The sequence below is a fragment of the Hippichthys cyanospilos genome, chromosome 3 (genome assembly GCF_059441005.1).
Source record: "Hippichthys cyanospilos isolate Australia breed blue-spotted pipefish chromosome 3, RoL_Hcya_1.0, whole genome shotgun sequence".
Classification (NCBI taxonomy): domain Eukaryota; kingdom Metazoa; phylum Chordata; class Actinopteri; order Syngnathiformes; family Syngnathidae; genus Hippichthys; species Hippichthys cyanospilos.
In genome coordinates, this window is record NC_142371.1 from 24,210,715 (window position 1) to 24,227,600 (window position 16,886).

The 16,886-nt window shown below is 38.2% G+C and overlaps 1 protein-coding gene across 1 annotated transcript in view; it reads right to left on the reverse strand.

Moving 5' to 3' along the window:
- Nucleotides 1–16,886, reverse strand: part of thsd7ab (thrombospondin, type I, domain containing 7Ab) — a 110,669-nt gene that overhangs the window by 30,668 nt on the left and 63,115 nt on the right. The window contains exons 11-15 of the mRNA XM_088410582.1: nt 15,444–15,579; nt 13,138–13,241; nt 9,147–9,341; nt 8,803–9,069; nt 1,196–1,374 (exon numbers count right to left, since the gene is read on the reverse strand). Coding sequence (XP_088266708.1) covers nt 1,196–1,374; nt 8,803–9,069; nt 9,147–9,341; nt 13,138–13,241; nt 15,444–15,579 — 881 coding nt within the window. The remainder of the gene's footprint in view (nt 1–1,195; nt 1,375–8,802; nt 9,070–9,146; nt 9,342–13,137; nt 13,242–15,443; nt 15,580–16,886) is intronic.

Below are 16,886 nucleotides of genomic sequence, written 5' to 3' on the forward strand. Positions count from 1 at the left end.
TCAATAATGCATTCATACATCTTCATTTATAAATACATACTGGATGTCATGATTACTATTATTTTTTTTATCTTTGTGTGTATGTGCAAGCATGTGTGAGTCTGTAGCTGTGTGGACAAGTAGGCCATTTATGTATCGATAGTGGAGTGAATAAAGAGTATCCGGAGTACCAATAGGAAGTTATGGTGCAAAGTTGATGAAGAGCATTAGGGTGACATTGTGGCCCTTAAACATTAACATTAGCATTAACATTAAGAGTGTGAAAGGTGGACACTTTCGGCACAGTCGCTACTCAGCATAAAAATGTGCAGGAGCTGCAATAAGAACAGCAAGCTTCAGCTGGTAACTCATTAATAATCAACTCCTCTCTCTGCACCACTCGCATCGTCACACTGTCATAAAAAGCACTCCGCTGCTCATTGGGGGGGGCGAGGCCATTATTTTTGGATTCATTTGAAAAACAATGTTACCTCAATGGAGTTTTACATTATACAGGCAAGTTGAAATTTATAATTAGCGCGCCTTCGTTGTTGTACTGCATTGAACCACAACATGCTAGAGAGTATAGTAGCTGTTGTTTGAAGGTTGGGTATGATTGCAAAATCTAACCTAGTTGCAGCGTTTTATATTATAGCATTAGGCAAGTTGTCTTTAGCAATAGTTTTAATGCAAATGTGGGAGCTTTCACAAATGAAAAACCCTAACCAGGTTTGAAGCAGTCTAACAGGTCTAACACACAATCTTGTTCAAATGAAGGTGCTTTCAACTAAACCACGAGCTCTACGGAGATTTACATGTGACAACACAGTTGGTTGGCCCTTTAAGAACAGTTGCAATGTGGGAATGGGTGGGGGGAGGGGTAGTGGTAGCGGTAGTGCTCTGTGCTGCGGGGAAATTTGAGAGTTAGTGAGCTGTGCTCATCATTCACTGATACACGATGCAATGTGTTGGGAAAAAAAAAAGTTTCCCAAAAAGAGACTGTTTAACCATACTACTGTTAGGAGATCACTGGGCATGGCAAAGAAAGATCGGGAGGGCTTGGGTTTACGAAAGACATTTCATACAATTTATTTACGTACAAAAAATGTCCATAAGGGTGGGGGGCTAGTCTACGTTGTGGAATTCACTTTTTGTAGCGGTTTTCCAGTCCCCACTAATCATGAAAAACAATTGCATTTCTAAGAAGATTTCACACCTGGTTTACATGGTCTAGCTTGGGACAGGGCCTTCCTCCATTGTAGGGTTTCTCCCGAAGCCACTTGGAACGCACTTTGACGCCGCTGCCGCATGACTTACTGCAGCGCGACCAGTTGGACCACTCGCTCAGCTTGCAGTCAGATGGGCAAGGGATGATGCATGCTTCCTCGATGTAACCTGTTAGGAAAAAAGTCTAAAAGTCATTAATCCTGATCGGCTTTGTGTGTGGGTATGTGTTTTTTTGGCTACTCATTAGGAGGTTGAGTAATCAGCTATTGCTACAGTTGAACATTCATTTATTAGCAATCGACTGGAGGCACCAAACTTTGCAGCAACGATGGAAAAACTTCCACAAAAGACAGTAAATGAGTTGATGTGTTTTATACACCAGAAAAAAAAAATCACCAGACATGGACTTTGTTGCATTTAACTCATTGGATGTGTCTCATGCATGTCTTTGATGCTTAACACTCATAGATCACAGTACATGATAAAAAATGTTCACAAATATGTCAGGAAAGCCATCAAAGCTAGCTATGATAAACATTCACTTTCACTATGGAGCGGATAGTACCATCTATCCACCCTGAACTGGTTGCCAACCAATCACAGGGCAGAAATAGACAACAGATCACCAAGAATAGCAATGAACCATTCAAGCTTAATTTTGTTATGTTCTCACAAATTGCCACGGATACATATTTTTATGAAGCTGTGCCTGATATGTAAAACATCTTCTCACATCAGCCTAGAGAACAATGAGGAGGTTTTACTCTCAATATATTTCAGTCATTTCGGATGAGTATGATTTAAATCAAATTTAATCAAAGGACTAAACCCAGCAAACATTTAAAGGGTTAATTACTCGAAAAGACATCCTGTGAAAATTTTTCAGACAACAATAACTTATGCCGATTTATGATTTTAATTGCTTTTAATCAAAGTGACAAACCCAACATTTATTTAAAGGCTTGATTACTCAAAACATCACTCTGGGAAAATTGTTCACACAACAATAACATACGTCAATTTTAAATGAGTTTAAACTTAATCTTAAGATTTGAAAACTTGCAAAAAAAAAAATAAAATCATAGCTTGTGCATAACTTGTTTGAAAGCCACAATTAAGTACTGTAGTTAGTAACTATTGTCAGTACGTCTTAGTAACAACTTAATCTCAATTTCACTAGTTAATAAATCCTCAAATTGTCTGTTTAATAAAATGACAAATAAATTCACTTTATTGTCCAGCTCTACCATAGTCTGTGATGCACCTTTTTTTTTTAATTGTGTTCATAGAGCAATACCAGTAAGACTGAAAGGAAAAGTTATACATTTAATGAAAAGTCAGATTCTAAATGGCTATATTCCTTTAAAAAACAACATTTTGTTGGCACGTTCATCCCCAAAATGCCTTGCGATTAGATCGTAACCGTAATAAGGAGGGGCTGTCTATACGCACTGAAGTCTGACTTAACGTGACTTCCTGTGAAGAAACTCATCAGGGGTGCGATTTGAGCGGCACACAAAGATGTACCCGGAAACAAGGAAATGTGTTCTCAGTGGGGGTTGGTGGTGCAGTTCCCGAACATGAGCATCCGGCCCCTATTTTCACACTGATGCGCCCTCTTTCTTTCTTCTTCTTTCGTATGGCAACCCCACAACCGCAGTGTGCATTGGTGAAGTGAGGCATACACCATCGTAAATCAGGTGCCTCATCTGCATACCGGTCTCGGGGGCAAAAGCACCTGTTGGGCACATTAAATCTCCCATATTACTGTGACTCATCCTCACTCAAGGGCACAGAGGAAGAAACCCGGCAGAGTGCGGCTAGAGAATAAGTCATATTTTATCGCAAGGCCTGGCTATGAAAAAGTGAATTTGGTATCCGAATTTGTTGTTTGTGTTTAAAATGATTAAATCGGGAAAGCTCACCGCAATCAAAACAGGCTAAATTGAGGCACTAGACTAGTCTTATTTGATAGACAAATAAGTGGCAGCAATGGCCTAGTAAATTAACGAAAGCATTAAAAACAAACAAAAAACTATCTCGTGGGATTTTGTCACAGCAGGATTGAAAATCTGTTTACTTTTTAGACAATTACAAGCAAAAATAGTTAGGCTAGCTATGTTTGAGAAGCCCTGATTTTCCGCACTATAAGGCGTACCTAAAAGCCTTAATATTTTTAAAAACCTGATGGTTGCCTTATAATCAGGTGTGCCTTATATATGGATCAATATTGAGATTAGAATTCGTAGATGGGGAATGAACTGATAAAGTAAGCTTGACCTGTTTCTTTTGTGTGTTTACAGTTGAACAAGATTGGTCATATTGACATTGAGTTATTATGCTATTGAGAGTTGTTACTTGAGTTATTATTGTTATTACTTTGAGTATTACTATATTGTGATTGAAAAAGTTTCAAAATATGTCATTAATTGCGGGTACGCCTTATAATCCAGTGCGCCTTATATATATGGAAAAAGTTTTAAAATGTCATTAATTGAGGGTGTGCCTTATAATCCAGTGCACCTTATAGTGCGGAAAATTCAATAGCTATAATGCTCTTAATCCGAAAGAAGCAGTCATACACAAAGGTAAATGATAGAAAATTTACAATTTATCTGATTTAAAAACATACTTGTAAAAACTAGTCGTACTGAGGCTAAGTTAGCCGACTCATTTGTTTTTGATGTTCTTGGAAAACATGACAAAATGTGTACTTTCAGATCTATTGTTGAGGAATAGTGTGTCTTTGCTGGTGACTCAAAATTGTCTTCAGCATTTACAAAAACCCTCAGGCTAAGCTAGGCGAAGACTCTTGCGTCTTTGATGTTTTTCATTCAATTTGTTGAGCAACTATTTCTGTCTATGTTTTTAAGACAGCGCTCGCTGAATTCTTTGATGATGAAGGTGCCTGATTTTCTCACAGAATCACTTGTTTGTCGAGAGTACTTTGTTGTTTTTCTAGAAAAGGAAGAATGTGCAGTGGCTGCAAAGCTTCATCATTACAATTTAGCTTCAGTTGTAGCCAGCACACGAGCAGGTTTTTAATAGCCGGTTGTTTGTCAGACCCAGGGGAGTACAATGTGTTGCTGTTCCGCCTTCGATTAGCAAAATCAATGAGGTGATGAGGCAGCAAAATTGAACATCTCGCTCACAAACATACAAGTGTCACTTGAGCTATTTCACATCCTCAAAATGTCCCTCCATCCTTTATCTGTACCACTAAACTTGATAACCAAAATTCCTTAAAAAAAAAAAGAGGTAGTTGAAATCACTCTGTATGTCATGAAAAAAAAACACAATTGACAAAATATGTTAGTCTATTCATATAAAAAAAAAAAATCAAGCATACTGTTATGCTGAAATCTCCTTTGTTGACGTTTGCGTTAACCTTGTGTTGCTCTCAAATCCCAACACATTCCCAACAATCAACATTAACTTAGCCTAACCCTCAAAGTCAGGTTCGAGCGCTAATTTCATTTGTGAAAAAGTTATCAAACAGTCATTGATTAGAATGTTACGGACACGTTTTCGCCTCCGGCAATGCCAATTAAAGTCTGGTCGTGCCTTTCCGCCCCGACAAGAGAAAAAGCTTTTGATATTATTTAACCGAAGCTAATGACTGTTTACATCATTTTTCCACACTATTTCAAAGCCCTCATAGCCAGGCATGATGTAATACAAAAAGTCGAAGAGCTGACTAGACTGTGTAATAGGTAGAAATTAATCTGTGAGCATCTTATTTTACTATCAGCGTTATCAATAAGAGAGACTGGAGACAAAGACTGCAATCTGAGTCTAGTAATATTCTGCAGAAGAAAGAGGGGTGTCAACTCAGTCTAAACTATTCTCCCTTTTACTCCTTCTCAAGCATGGTGTCAAGAAAACAAAATGAAATTCATCCCCCTTTGTTAAGCAGGTTGGTTCAATTCCCTAGTCGGTCGGGAATCTTCTACTCTCTATATAGAAGTAGTCCATCTGCTTCTCGCTGCCTTTTATACCATCAGCATTCCTTTCATTCACTTTTTTGACCATTGTGTAGTATTTTGACCATTTCTGGGTCATTTTCTTCCACATCATTCTGACAGTATTTTAGCCAAGAGATGACACACTTCTGGTAGTGTGATAGCTAAGTGGTCGCGCCATGTTGAGCTTTGACAAGTTGTCACCATCTGGGTGAAATATCAGCTCCCTAGTGTCTTCTTTCAAAACATTCTCTTTGATGTGAAATGACCTTGACGTAAAGATTAAGGGAAGAGATGAAATACCAGACAAGGGTTAAAAAATATCAAGGCCATGAAGACTTTATACTGTCCTGTATGTTTCGTGAAGGACAATTCCAAAAATAATTTTAATGTAAAATTTTAAAAGCAAATCTGAGTCACTAATCCATAGATTTGTCTTTCTAAACATCTCTGGCCATTTTAACTTTTCAATGCTAGATTTTGACACCCCACCCCCACCATCCCCTGCTCCATCGAAGGCACAATGAAAAAAAAAGATAACAGCAACGAGAAGATGATTGGCATCTTGGCTGCAGGCATCATGTCAAATAAAAAAAGGTCACATCCAACAAGAACAATGAAAGTGAAGACAAACAATAAAGTGAGAGAAATTCAACAAATCCATGCCTTACAAACGTCTTTGTTTTTGTTGCATTCATACAATTTAAATGTCTCGCACGTTCTGTTTGGCGGCAATTTCCCAACCAGTCTCCAGAATTCTCCGCTTGATGTACTTCCCATCCCAGATAAGAGCTGACAAGTCGGACGGGAAGGACGCCGACGGAGCGCGGCGGAAAAGGAGGCCTGCTAAATTGTCAAACAAAAGCCCTTTGCCTCAGATAAGCCTTTAGCAGACCTCGACTTATTGGGATGGTAGCAGCAAAAAGATACGGCTTTGGTCAAAAAATTACGTACATAAAAGCAAACTAATTCGTATATTTTTTACACACGCACAGAGATATACATATACTGTACATATACATACATATATGTGAATACATAAAATAATAAATCTAATAAAATAGTAAATCTAGTTTGTGATATATATATATATATATATATATATATATATATATATATATATATATATATATATATATATATATATATATATATATATATATATGTATCACAAACTAGATTTACCTTAGATTTACCTTAAAATCTAATTGAAATGTGTGAGTTTAAGGCATACAATGGTATTGTATTTTATGTATTGTATTTCATTTATTTTATGGTATTGTTTTATTGAATTAAAAATACTGTAAAATGTCAACTTGATTCTGCAAATAAAATAATGAATAAACAACAGATTTTGTGTTGCTAAAACTATATTTTATGCCTTATAAATGATTTTAAACTGAACTAAACATCCCATAACATGTAAAATATACTTGATTATGCAAATAAAATAAAATGAATGGATGATGGAAAAATCTAAAATAAAAACATTATTTAATCAGCATTATGCAATAATAATAATAATTGTAACAATTTTGATAAGTGAACAAAATGGCATTTTCCTCATTGATGTGGTCAAATGCAAGTCGGCTTAAGTCAAGAAAACCTCATTTTGAGGGTTTTTCTTTTTTTAAGATAACTGAATTTATATGGCAGGCTGACACTTTTTTGTGGGCTCCTAAAAGCTGCCATGTAGCGTCACGCTAACATAAGTGAAAACAACAGAAACAAGTATTCCGACAAACACAAGATCTAAGAGTGTGAAAGTGGGTACAGTAAGTGTGTCGGTGCTGATTCAATCTGTGTGCAACAAAGTGCGTCGGTGTAGAAAGTGTCAAAGACAAAAACATAATCCAAGAAACCCACAAGCAAACAACACAAACAAAAGAGACTATTCAACACTCCATTGCAATGTTGACAAGGGCAACAATTATGTCTGAATTAGAAATCATGTGATTGAAAAATAACATTTATGTCCTGCTGTTGGTACAAGTGCTGCACAAAAAAAATCACTGTGTATAATGCTGTCTATGATGTACATAATATCTATTATATGATTAGTATGTAATGTTGATTCTATAGCATATTATTCTGACTAAAAGACACATCTTTTTTCTCGTGATTTGAGCCCAGCGGTTTATAGTCCACTGTGGCTTATCTGCAGGATTTTTTTTTTTTTTTTTTTGCTGGGCACCTGGACACATACCACTTAAAAAAGCAAATGTGTAAATCTGTTCAAGGTGTCCATTTATGGAACACCTATGAAATAGAATTGAAAATATGTGAATCAATTGTGCTCTGTGCCCAAAAAAGGTTTAAAAATATAGTATTAAACCAAAAAAATTCTGTAATCATTTGTAACGTAACAATCAAAATGATTGATTTTTAGTTTGAACTGCTATTTAACTTTGTAGTATTTTGTCGGTGGTATGTTGAAAATATCCATCCATCTCTTCTGTGGCTCATAGATCGGTGTAGCTTATCCATGACAAAAATAGTTAGCTGCATATATATATATATATATATATATATATATATATATATATATATATATATATATATATATATATATATATATATATATATACAGTGGTACCTCGGTCCTCGAACGCCTCTATACTCGGCCAAATCGGTGCTCGACCAAAAAAATCAAGTAGGTAATGCATCGGACCTCGATCAGATTTTCGGTGCTCGACTAGCCGAGCCTAGCCGTGCTCGACTAGCCGAGCCTAGCCGAGCCGACCCGAACGCGCTCCTCGGCTCTTTTCGGCCAGTTCAAGCGCCAGTTCAACTCAGACCGCCAACGGAGTAGGACTTACGCAGTTTGTTTGAGTACGTATTTCTTCCCAATTTTCAACTTTTTTGTGTTGCGCTAGCCCTTAATGATGGGTCCTAAGAGAGATAGTGATAAGGGGAAGGCAAAGAGAAAAACAGTGAGGACCACTATCGAACGGAAGAGACAAACAAAAAAGGCAGAAGCAACTTACAATGGACAGGTTCCTTCTTAAAGAAAAGAGGAAGGCTACTGCCCAGCCAGATTTACCTCCACAGAAGAGAGAGAGAAGGGAGAAAACCCCTTAAGGCGCGTTACCTAGCGTCATCATGAAAGGGGATTCCCCTTCCAAGGATTAACCCTCCCTCCCGTCCTCGCCGCATCCATTCCCGTATGCCATCAGCCACTCTCCAAAACGTAAGTAAATTATACAAAATGCTTAATAATGCTTTATATATCTTTATCATGTACCGCTTGTGCACATTTACGTCCTCATTGTTGTTTAGATACATGTTCTTATAATATTTTAGGTATTTTTCTTAATGGTAAAAACGGATTAAAATAGTTTCCATTATTTCTTATGGGAAAATTGGTTTCGGTGTTCGACCAAATCGGTGCTCGACCACCACCTCGGAACGGATTATGGTCGAGTACCGAGGTACCACTGTATACACATACACACACACACACACACACACACAAAGTGCCTCTCCCATTTGCATGCTCACATTTTGCCAAAATATTCTCTCATCTCTCGTGAGACACCTCATGTCCTGGGATTTGTGTCTCGTCCATCCTTACTACTTTTCTACCATGCCTAAGATGTCCAAATGTTAATTGACAATATATTTGATGTATTACCGTGACTGTTGCATCTGGCCGTCTCCACCAGGCGTCCGTCCTGGTCGTAACAGACCATAGCTTGGTATCGGTAACCCTGCCCGCACTCCTTGATGTCACCCGTCACCTTCAACCCCAGGGCGCTCTCAATGCGACCCCCTTCGGGGAGGATGCAGTCGGACCAGTTGCCCACCGGCTGAGCGTTGTACTTGTCACATGGGCAGTACTGAGTTTCGCTCAGAGGGTACATCTGCGTGTTTTTGCACTTGTCTTTCTTCTTGCTCCTCCCTGTGGTGGTGGACACAAGGCAGAGTCAATTCTCTGGTCGCTCGTATCTCAAGGTATGTGAAGGGTGAACGGCTTACCGATTAGCGCCCTCTTCCGGGTGCGTACCCCCACGCAGTCGGCCGAACAGGACGAGAACTTGGACCAGTTGGTGAGCTGGCAGTCGTCCTGGCAGGGCAGCTGGCAGCGTTGGGTGAGGGCGGGCATGCTGCGAGCCAGCTGAAGACACTCGCCAACGTCCACCTGCGTCCCGTCCAGCTGCCGACACGACACGGCTGGATGCACCACAGGATGCAATAATATGGAGTCAAAGGAGGCTCTCGGCAAAATATTCGAGGACCAATTAACTTAAAAGGTTTCAGGTCAACAATATGTGAATGAAAAAAAAAACATAACAAGATTAAATAGCTTACAGTGAACAACACATTTCAGTTGGCTTCGGGAAACCCTGAATTGGTCAGCCAATCTCAGGTCACACAGAGACCAACAACCATTGACACACCCAATTACACCTAAGGACAATTTAGTATGTCCAATTCACCTGCCATGCATGTTTTTGCCGTGTGGGAGGAAGCCTCAGAGATCAGAGATTTAAGAGATCAGACTTTTAGACCTTGGTACTTCTTTACATTTCTTTCAATTTTATTCAAGTGTTTGCTTAAAGGAGGCTCTAAAAACGGTTTGAACTAAATTAATGAATTACACTATCTTTTACTTTTGTTAATTGACTACTTTATGTGGTTAAGTATTAAAATAGTCAATTACTTTGAGTAAATAGTACTTGTTTTCCTGGCGATTACTTCAGGTACTAAAGAAAACGGTTACTAAAGTAATTGATTACTTGAGTACTTAAGTAATTGATTACATGAGTACTTAATTCATTTAGTGCCAGGCATTTTTTTAGAACCTCTTTTACCTAAATGCTTGGAAAAAAAGCATAAAAGTACCTAGATGAATAGACTGGACTTAAAAAAAAAAAACAAAAAAAAAAACATAAAAATACCTGTTTGGGATTGAATAGGTTAACAACAAATACAAGTTCGTTTTCAACGTGCCTAATGTTTTTTAAACATTAAAGACAATTACTACAAGTGCATTTAACAACCCAAACAATTATGTTTGGTATGTTTCTCATTTAATTTAGATGTTATTAGTTATTACTTATACTTCTCGTAACTGTGTTAACACTGATTTTCTCTATTTCGTTGAGAGTTTTAAAAACATTAAATGTGTTTCAGCTCAGTTGTTCTGAGAGGAGGCCAAAAAAAAAAAAAAAAAAACCAACAACAAAAAAAACCCTACATGGGCGTATATTCTCGACCTACACAGTAGCAGCGAGGCCAGCAGCGAGGGATGGAGGAGGACTCCGGAGGAGAGAATTCTAGAAATCTACAAGGTGAGCGAGTGTATCGCACGCCTGGAGGGCTCGCTCTCGAGTGGACGTCGGCGTGCCCGAGAGAGCCTTTGCTCGTCCTCCGCCTCGCAGGAGTCACAGAGGTCGACTTAAAAGTTAATGAAAACAGAGCGCCGGCCATTCAAAAAGCCCTCCAGTGGCACGGCGCTTTCAATAAAGGCTGCGACTCGTGTTGCAGGGATTTTTGGTTGACAGATCAATCTTTAGGCCCATTGGCTCCGTGCACATCGTTTGGAGGTCAGCTTTTATCTGCTCGCCTCCGGAGAGTTTCGTCTACTGTCCGCTTCAAGGTAACAAGCGTCGCACTCTGCGGGAACGGTCGCTGCGGTGCTGTCAAATCATTCAAAAGATGCACGGAAAGCGCAACCTCAAAAGTCTTGTTTGACAACGTAACGTCAATGACATTCGCCCAAGGAAAAATCTTTACTTACCACCCAGGCGGGTGATTTTAAAGTTACATTTGACACCTAACCGTAAGACACAAATAAAAATGAATAATAATAAAAAAAAAAAATACGATAAGGTACAATTAGCTTCTGTAAAAATCAGTTTCGTCAACAAACACAACACAGTATATACGTTTTCGAAAAACTCAACTATTACTACTAACTATTTTTTGCATATTAAATTTCCAATTATATTTTATTTGCATAGCCCTGAATCAGGTGAAAAGAGGACATATCCAGACTTCTTTTGCAAAAATGAAGTTGTACAGAGACATCTTTTCATTGTAAGTACACAAAAGCATACCCTGCCCAAAACTCCCAGAAGGGGACGGAAAAACTCAACAACCCCAATTTGGGGAAAATCAGAAACCTTCAGAAGGGACCACAGGCGGGAGGAGGCCGGTAAACCAGACGTGTGTGACAAAAAGACACCATCTTTAAAAAAAATGAGAACACTTGTAGTTTTAAAGAAATAGTGTGACCTATTGATATTCGTCTGGAATGGACCATTCAGAGCAGCGATCGCAATTTTGTTGTATAACTATGTAAAAATGCATTCCATACAATTTTCAAATACTCACTTATAGAACATTCCTAGAAAATCACAATGTGTCATGACTGGTGAGCTGTTTTTAGAACAGGTCCTTAAGGGCTCACAAAGACACACATTAGTGACCCCGGATTTAAAATCATCAACGGACCTATCGTGTTTTGGGAGTAATCAAAAACAATGTCGAGTCTAGAATTTGTTTTTCAAAGCATCAAAGACAATTATGAATCTTCAACAAACTCAGCTGATGTGATTTTCATGCAAAACATGAAACCAAACTAACTATACTTGTTTATGTAAACATCAAACACCATTTGGAGTCTTCACTGTACCTAACATAATGCATGTGGTTTTGTAAGCTTCAAAGTCAATTTATGTTTTCACATAGCAAAGTGCTTTTGAGGTCCCAATGTCACTTTCATTTTGGGAGCGAAAGTCTTTCATGTCACGCTAATGAAATCCAGCGAGGAAAGACCATGGAATATAATATAAGCACTCCTAGTGGTCCTCTATAGGGGCGAGAACATAATGAAATTGATCATTGGGCGTGACCCCTTAAATTGAATTTTTATGAAAGCCACCCAGGATTCCACCCAGCCGTCGTTGTGCATAATAAAGAAACAAGATGACGTTTAGCTTCTCACTTCCTGTTCTGCGCCTCCTCCCAAACATCAAGTAGACACCTTGGATTAAAAATGGATGACACGGGCCTGAAGTGAAGGGAGAAATGAGACTCAAATAATCCAGACTGCCGAGTGAGCCTCCAGAGGCATCGATCCAGATATGAATGCGAGGATCTGAGATGGCGCCGTGTGTGTTTTCAGCTATGACGTCATTTTGCGAGACTTCATTATGCAGAACTAAAATGAAAACTCCCCGGTGTGAAATAGTGTAAGCAAACACAAACCACATTGCCGATAAATATTTAATGTACTATATTTTTTTGTATACGCCAACACACTGATTAATTAGTTGTATTATTTTTTCTCGAGGCACGTAATAATTTGCTGTTCGTAGCAGTAATAAAGTTAGCTTCGCTGTTAGTATGGCTTCCGCGTCTTCTTTTACTGCTCTGCTTTAGTAATAAAATACTGTGGCTTTCAGACCGCAAGGAACAAATCGGGAACTTCCTAATGTTCCCCGGTATTTTCAGTAAATGTTCCGGGTCTGAAACGGTTCCATCAGGCCCTGATTTCACATCAAACGAAAGCATTGAAAGAAGACACTAGGGAGCTGAAATTTCACCCAGATGGTGACAACATGTCAACTGATGATCAGGGTCTACCAACTCCGTATTCTTCTTATGAGCGTTCCGACCATTGCATGCTGATTGGTTAGTTGACCTTTGGTAGTAAGAACTAAAGTAGTGTGGCTTATGCAAAGCCATAAAGGTGAGCATGAGTGACTTTGAGGGTTGACTCCACACCAGGAAGTCACAAATTCAATAAATATTGATTGGGAACTGCTCAAGAGGATGTACAATATGAGGCACAGCTGTGCAACGTCATATCGTGTTTTTGTATAGAACAGATGGTTTCTACAATTGCGTTGACAAGATAGTGGTGGCATTAAGAGATGACTACTGAAACCCAGGGAAAATAAAAGTACTGCCCGCCATGTTGCTTTTCTAAACATGGGGAATCTTGGCTTCTGTACAATACCTCGTGTTTGAAGTCCTGGCCCGCAGTTCTCCTGAGCGCCGGGTCGGTCCTGCCTGAGAAACCATGGAACCAGCTGGCACTTTCTCCACTTGTGGGATTTCCACCTGGACAGATGGGTAAATTGTACTGGTGACACTGCTTTTCTCTTAGATTTTCAGTATAGCAGTAATCTTAGTTATTCTTCACAGAGGATAAAAAAAAATGTGCCTGTGAATGTTGTTATATAATATGGTTTGTGTTGCTGCACCATTTGTGTTCAAATATTCATCGCTTGAAGGGCAACACTGCCACATGATGTCAATGCTAATTTTTAGCCCACGTGATAAAGAAATTTCCCATTGTATGTTAGCATTAATTCTTGTGCAGTATTTTGACCGTTTTTGGGTCATTTTCTCTCACAAAATTCTTGCAATATTTTGGCCAAGAAATCACACTCTTGGTAGGGTGACTATTAAGTGGTCGTGTCATGTTGACATGTCGTTACCACCTGGGTGAAATTTCAGCTCCTTAGTGTCTTCTTTCATTGCTTTCATTTGATGTGAAATGCCCTTGATGTAAAAAGCAAATGATTGGACAAAATACCGCACAAGGATCAAGGTTTGACAATAACGTTTAGATAAAAGTGGCAAAAATATAGCTTGACAACTGTTTTTTTTCCAATATCTACAACTCAGGCATACAGTGCTCTTATCTCAAATGTGTACTCCCAAATCAAAGCAAAATAATCATCCAATCGACATCCCAGGTCTCAAAATACTCCCAAGTTGGGTCACTTGTATCTCAAGACAGCAACATACAGGTACGTATCACACTGTAAAAAATGGTCCAGTGGCGAAGCGAAAGGAAACGTTGTCATATGAATGTGAGGTCATCAAAGACAAGCGATCTTCATGTTTATTAGTGCCGTCTTGGTGCGAGCGCACAGGCAAACAAACAAGAAGGCAGACCTCATCAAAGGCGCTCGCCGCATGGCTGTAACTTAATTAGTCATCTCGACACACGTCCCTTTGCACACATCACTTTTTATTACACCCGACAACACACTCAAACAAGCAGCCACACTTCTTTTAATACACACACACACTGCACGTACACTGCAGATATTTCCAGAGGTGTGAGTGACATATTTTGCATATCTGCAGACAAAAAGCAAAAGTGCGAGGCAAGTAAAGCTTGCTTGAAACCTTCATTTCAAAGTCTAACGTTGTATTGAAACCCTGACCCAGGCTTGAAAGGCTCTTTTGATTCACCGACATTTGATGGAAACACTCACCCTAAATTCAATCTCGAACATTTTCTTGAAACCCTGACCAAGTTTGAAACACCAACTTTTGCTTGTAAGCCTATTTAGAAACTCTTAACACAAGATCAAGATGGAAAATGACATCATATTGACACTTTTTTTCAAACCCCAATCTTGGCTTGAAACCATCATTTGAAACCCCAAGCTTGAAGCCTTAACTATTTCAATGCCAATGATGTATTTTCACGTTTTTTTTTTCAGAGTCCAGACAGTCAATCCCAGAATATTAAGTATCAATTTCATACTTAAATATCTGGAAATGAATGTCCTTAATTTACGTAAGTATCGATTTAAGTATCATTCTAAAAATAAAAATTTGTGATTTTTCTGAATGTGACCCTTGGAGGAAAGGTTTGGACACTTCTGTGTCAAATTAGGAAAGGTTTGGACACTTCTGTGTCAAATTATTGTCCGATGCTTGAGTTTGGGTTTCAAATGAACTCATTCAATGCCAGGGATGTATTTTCATGTTTTTTAAGAGTCCAGACATTTAAATCCCAGATCATGTTTAAGTATTAAATTGATACTTAATTACATTAAGGACATTAAATCCCAGATACTCAAGTATTAAATTACTTAAGTCTCTAGGATTGAATATGTGGACTCATAAAAAATCGAAATTTACCAGTCACAAATTTTTATTTTTAGAATGTGCTGCAGGCCACTTCAAAATAGTCGAAGGGCGCTGCTTATTTGAAACAGCATTTTCTTGAACCCCCAATTTAAAAAAAATTTTTACATTGTCTCGAAATGTTTTATTTGGAACCCTCAGCTTATATGTTACTACTATCAGGTCCCCGCTTGTGGTCATTTTATAATCAGAAATGAGAAAAATGTACAATTTCTAGAAGTTTTATTGAAAATTGCGAAATCGGGATAAATAAGCCCCTCGAAAATGATTTCATTGATTACCTTTTGGGAAATCATATGTATGAAAAGTAATATTGACATTGGTCCTTGGTATCAATGGCTACTCAAGAATTGTAAAATGGGTTTGGTTTACCTGAACCCTGGACACGTTGACGGCGGCTGGCATTCTCTGTCCTCCTCCAGCACTTCAGGACACTCCTGACCTCCGTTGAAAGGCGCTTGGATGACCAGACGCTTCCTGTATTGTTTGGTCTTCACAGCGTTACCAGCTGAGAGATGAGACACATGATGAGAAGGGTATCAAACAAACTTCAGTTTTTCTAAAGCGAATATCTGTAGACCCGATTCAGAGCCCGATATCTAAGAGGACAAGTGTCGGGACAAAAACATCGACTGGTGAGCTAAATTTAGCTTCACGGGTACACAACATCAAAGACAAGAGTAAACAGTGAACAGAACGTTTGCATGCTCAATTTACCTAAAATACATCTTAAGAACTGGCCAGTAGTTTTTGTAAACATCGCAAGTCAAAGCATGTTTGGAAACATAAAAGCATATGGAGTCCTGAAAATTAAAATATTATTCTGGTCACAATCAAAGAGGATTATTTTGGGTCTTCAACGAAAATAGAAAAATATTGATAAACATCAGATGTGACAGTCCTTGTCGAGCCATCAATAAACCAAATTTGTTTTTACAAATCAAAGACCAATCTAACTCGTATACATCTTGAAAGAGACTTGTTTTGAATGTAGTTTTGAAAAGATGAAAGACAATTAAGAGCGCATTTGTCAACATTGAATGTAAGCTAGATTTTTCACTGAACCTTGTCATATGTGTTTTAATAACATCAAGCATCAATCAAACCAAAGAATGTGTTTTTGCACATAAAACAACTTAAAGGGACAATGTGTAAGATTTAGACCGTTTTTCACTAAAAATAAACAATTAAATGATTATAAATTTCAAAAACTTGTAAATAAATTTGTTCTCAATGATCAATGGTATGTTTTAAATATAATCGTAGGATGAGCTAGCATTACATTTCATTACACGGGGGGTGGCACTTCTCCCCAAGCGGCCATGTTTGTTATAGCTACGGACAATGGTAAATGCAGCACATCCTGCTGTCCATAAATCTTACACATTGTCCCTTTAAGTCATGTAATGTTTTTGTAAATATCAGACAACCAAGTGTGTTAAATTGCAGTTTTTTTTTCTTAAATTGCTCTATTTTGCTAATTATTTTGGAGTTTTTACCCAACATATTTTTGAAACTAGTAGAGATAAATGAAACTAAGGTTATTTTGTCAACAAAAACAATTGAGAGTATTTTTTTTCAACCAACAAAACAATTCCGTTTTCCGTAAATCCAAAGCATCTTCCTAAAAAAAGAAGGTACTTATGAGTTTTAGCAGAGTTAACATCTTTTACAACGATCATTTGGAATCTTAACTTGATGAATGCATGTAAATGTGTAATAACAGAAAATTGTCCAATTTTTGCAAAACTTTTCCAAAATGTTTTCTTTTTCTATTCAAACTCTCGTAATCCAGTGAAAAAATGACCATGATTA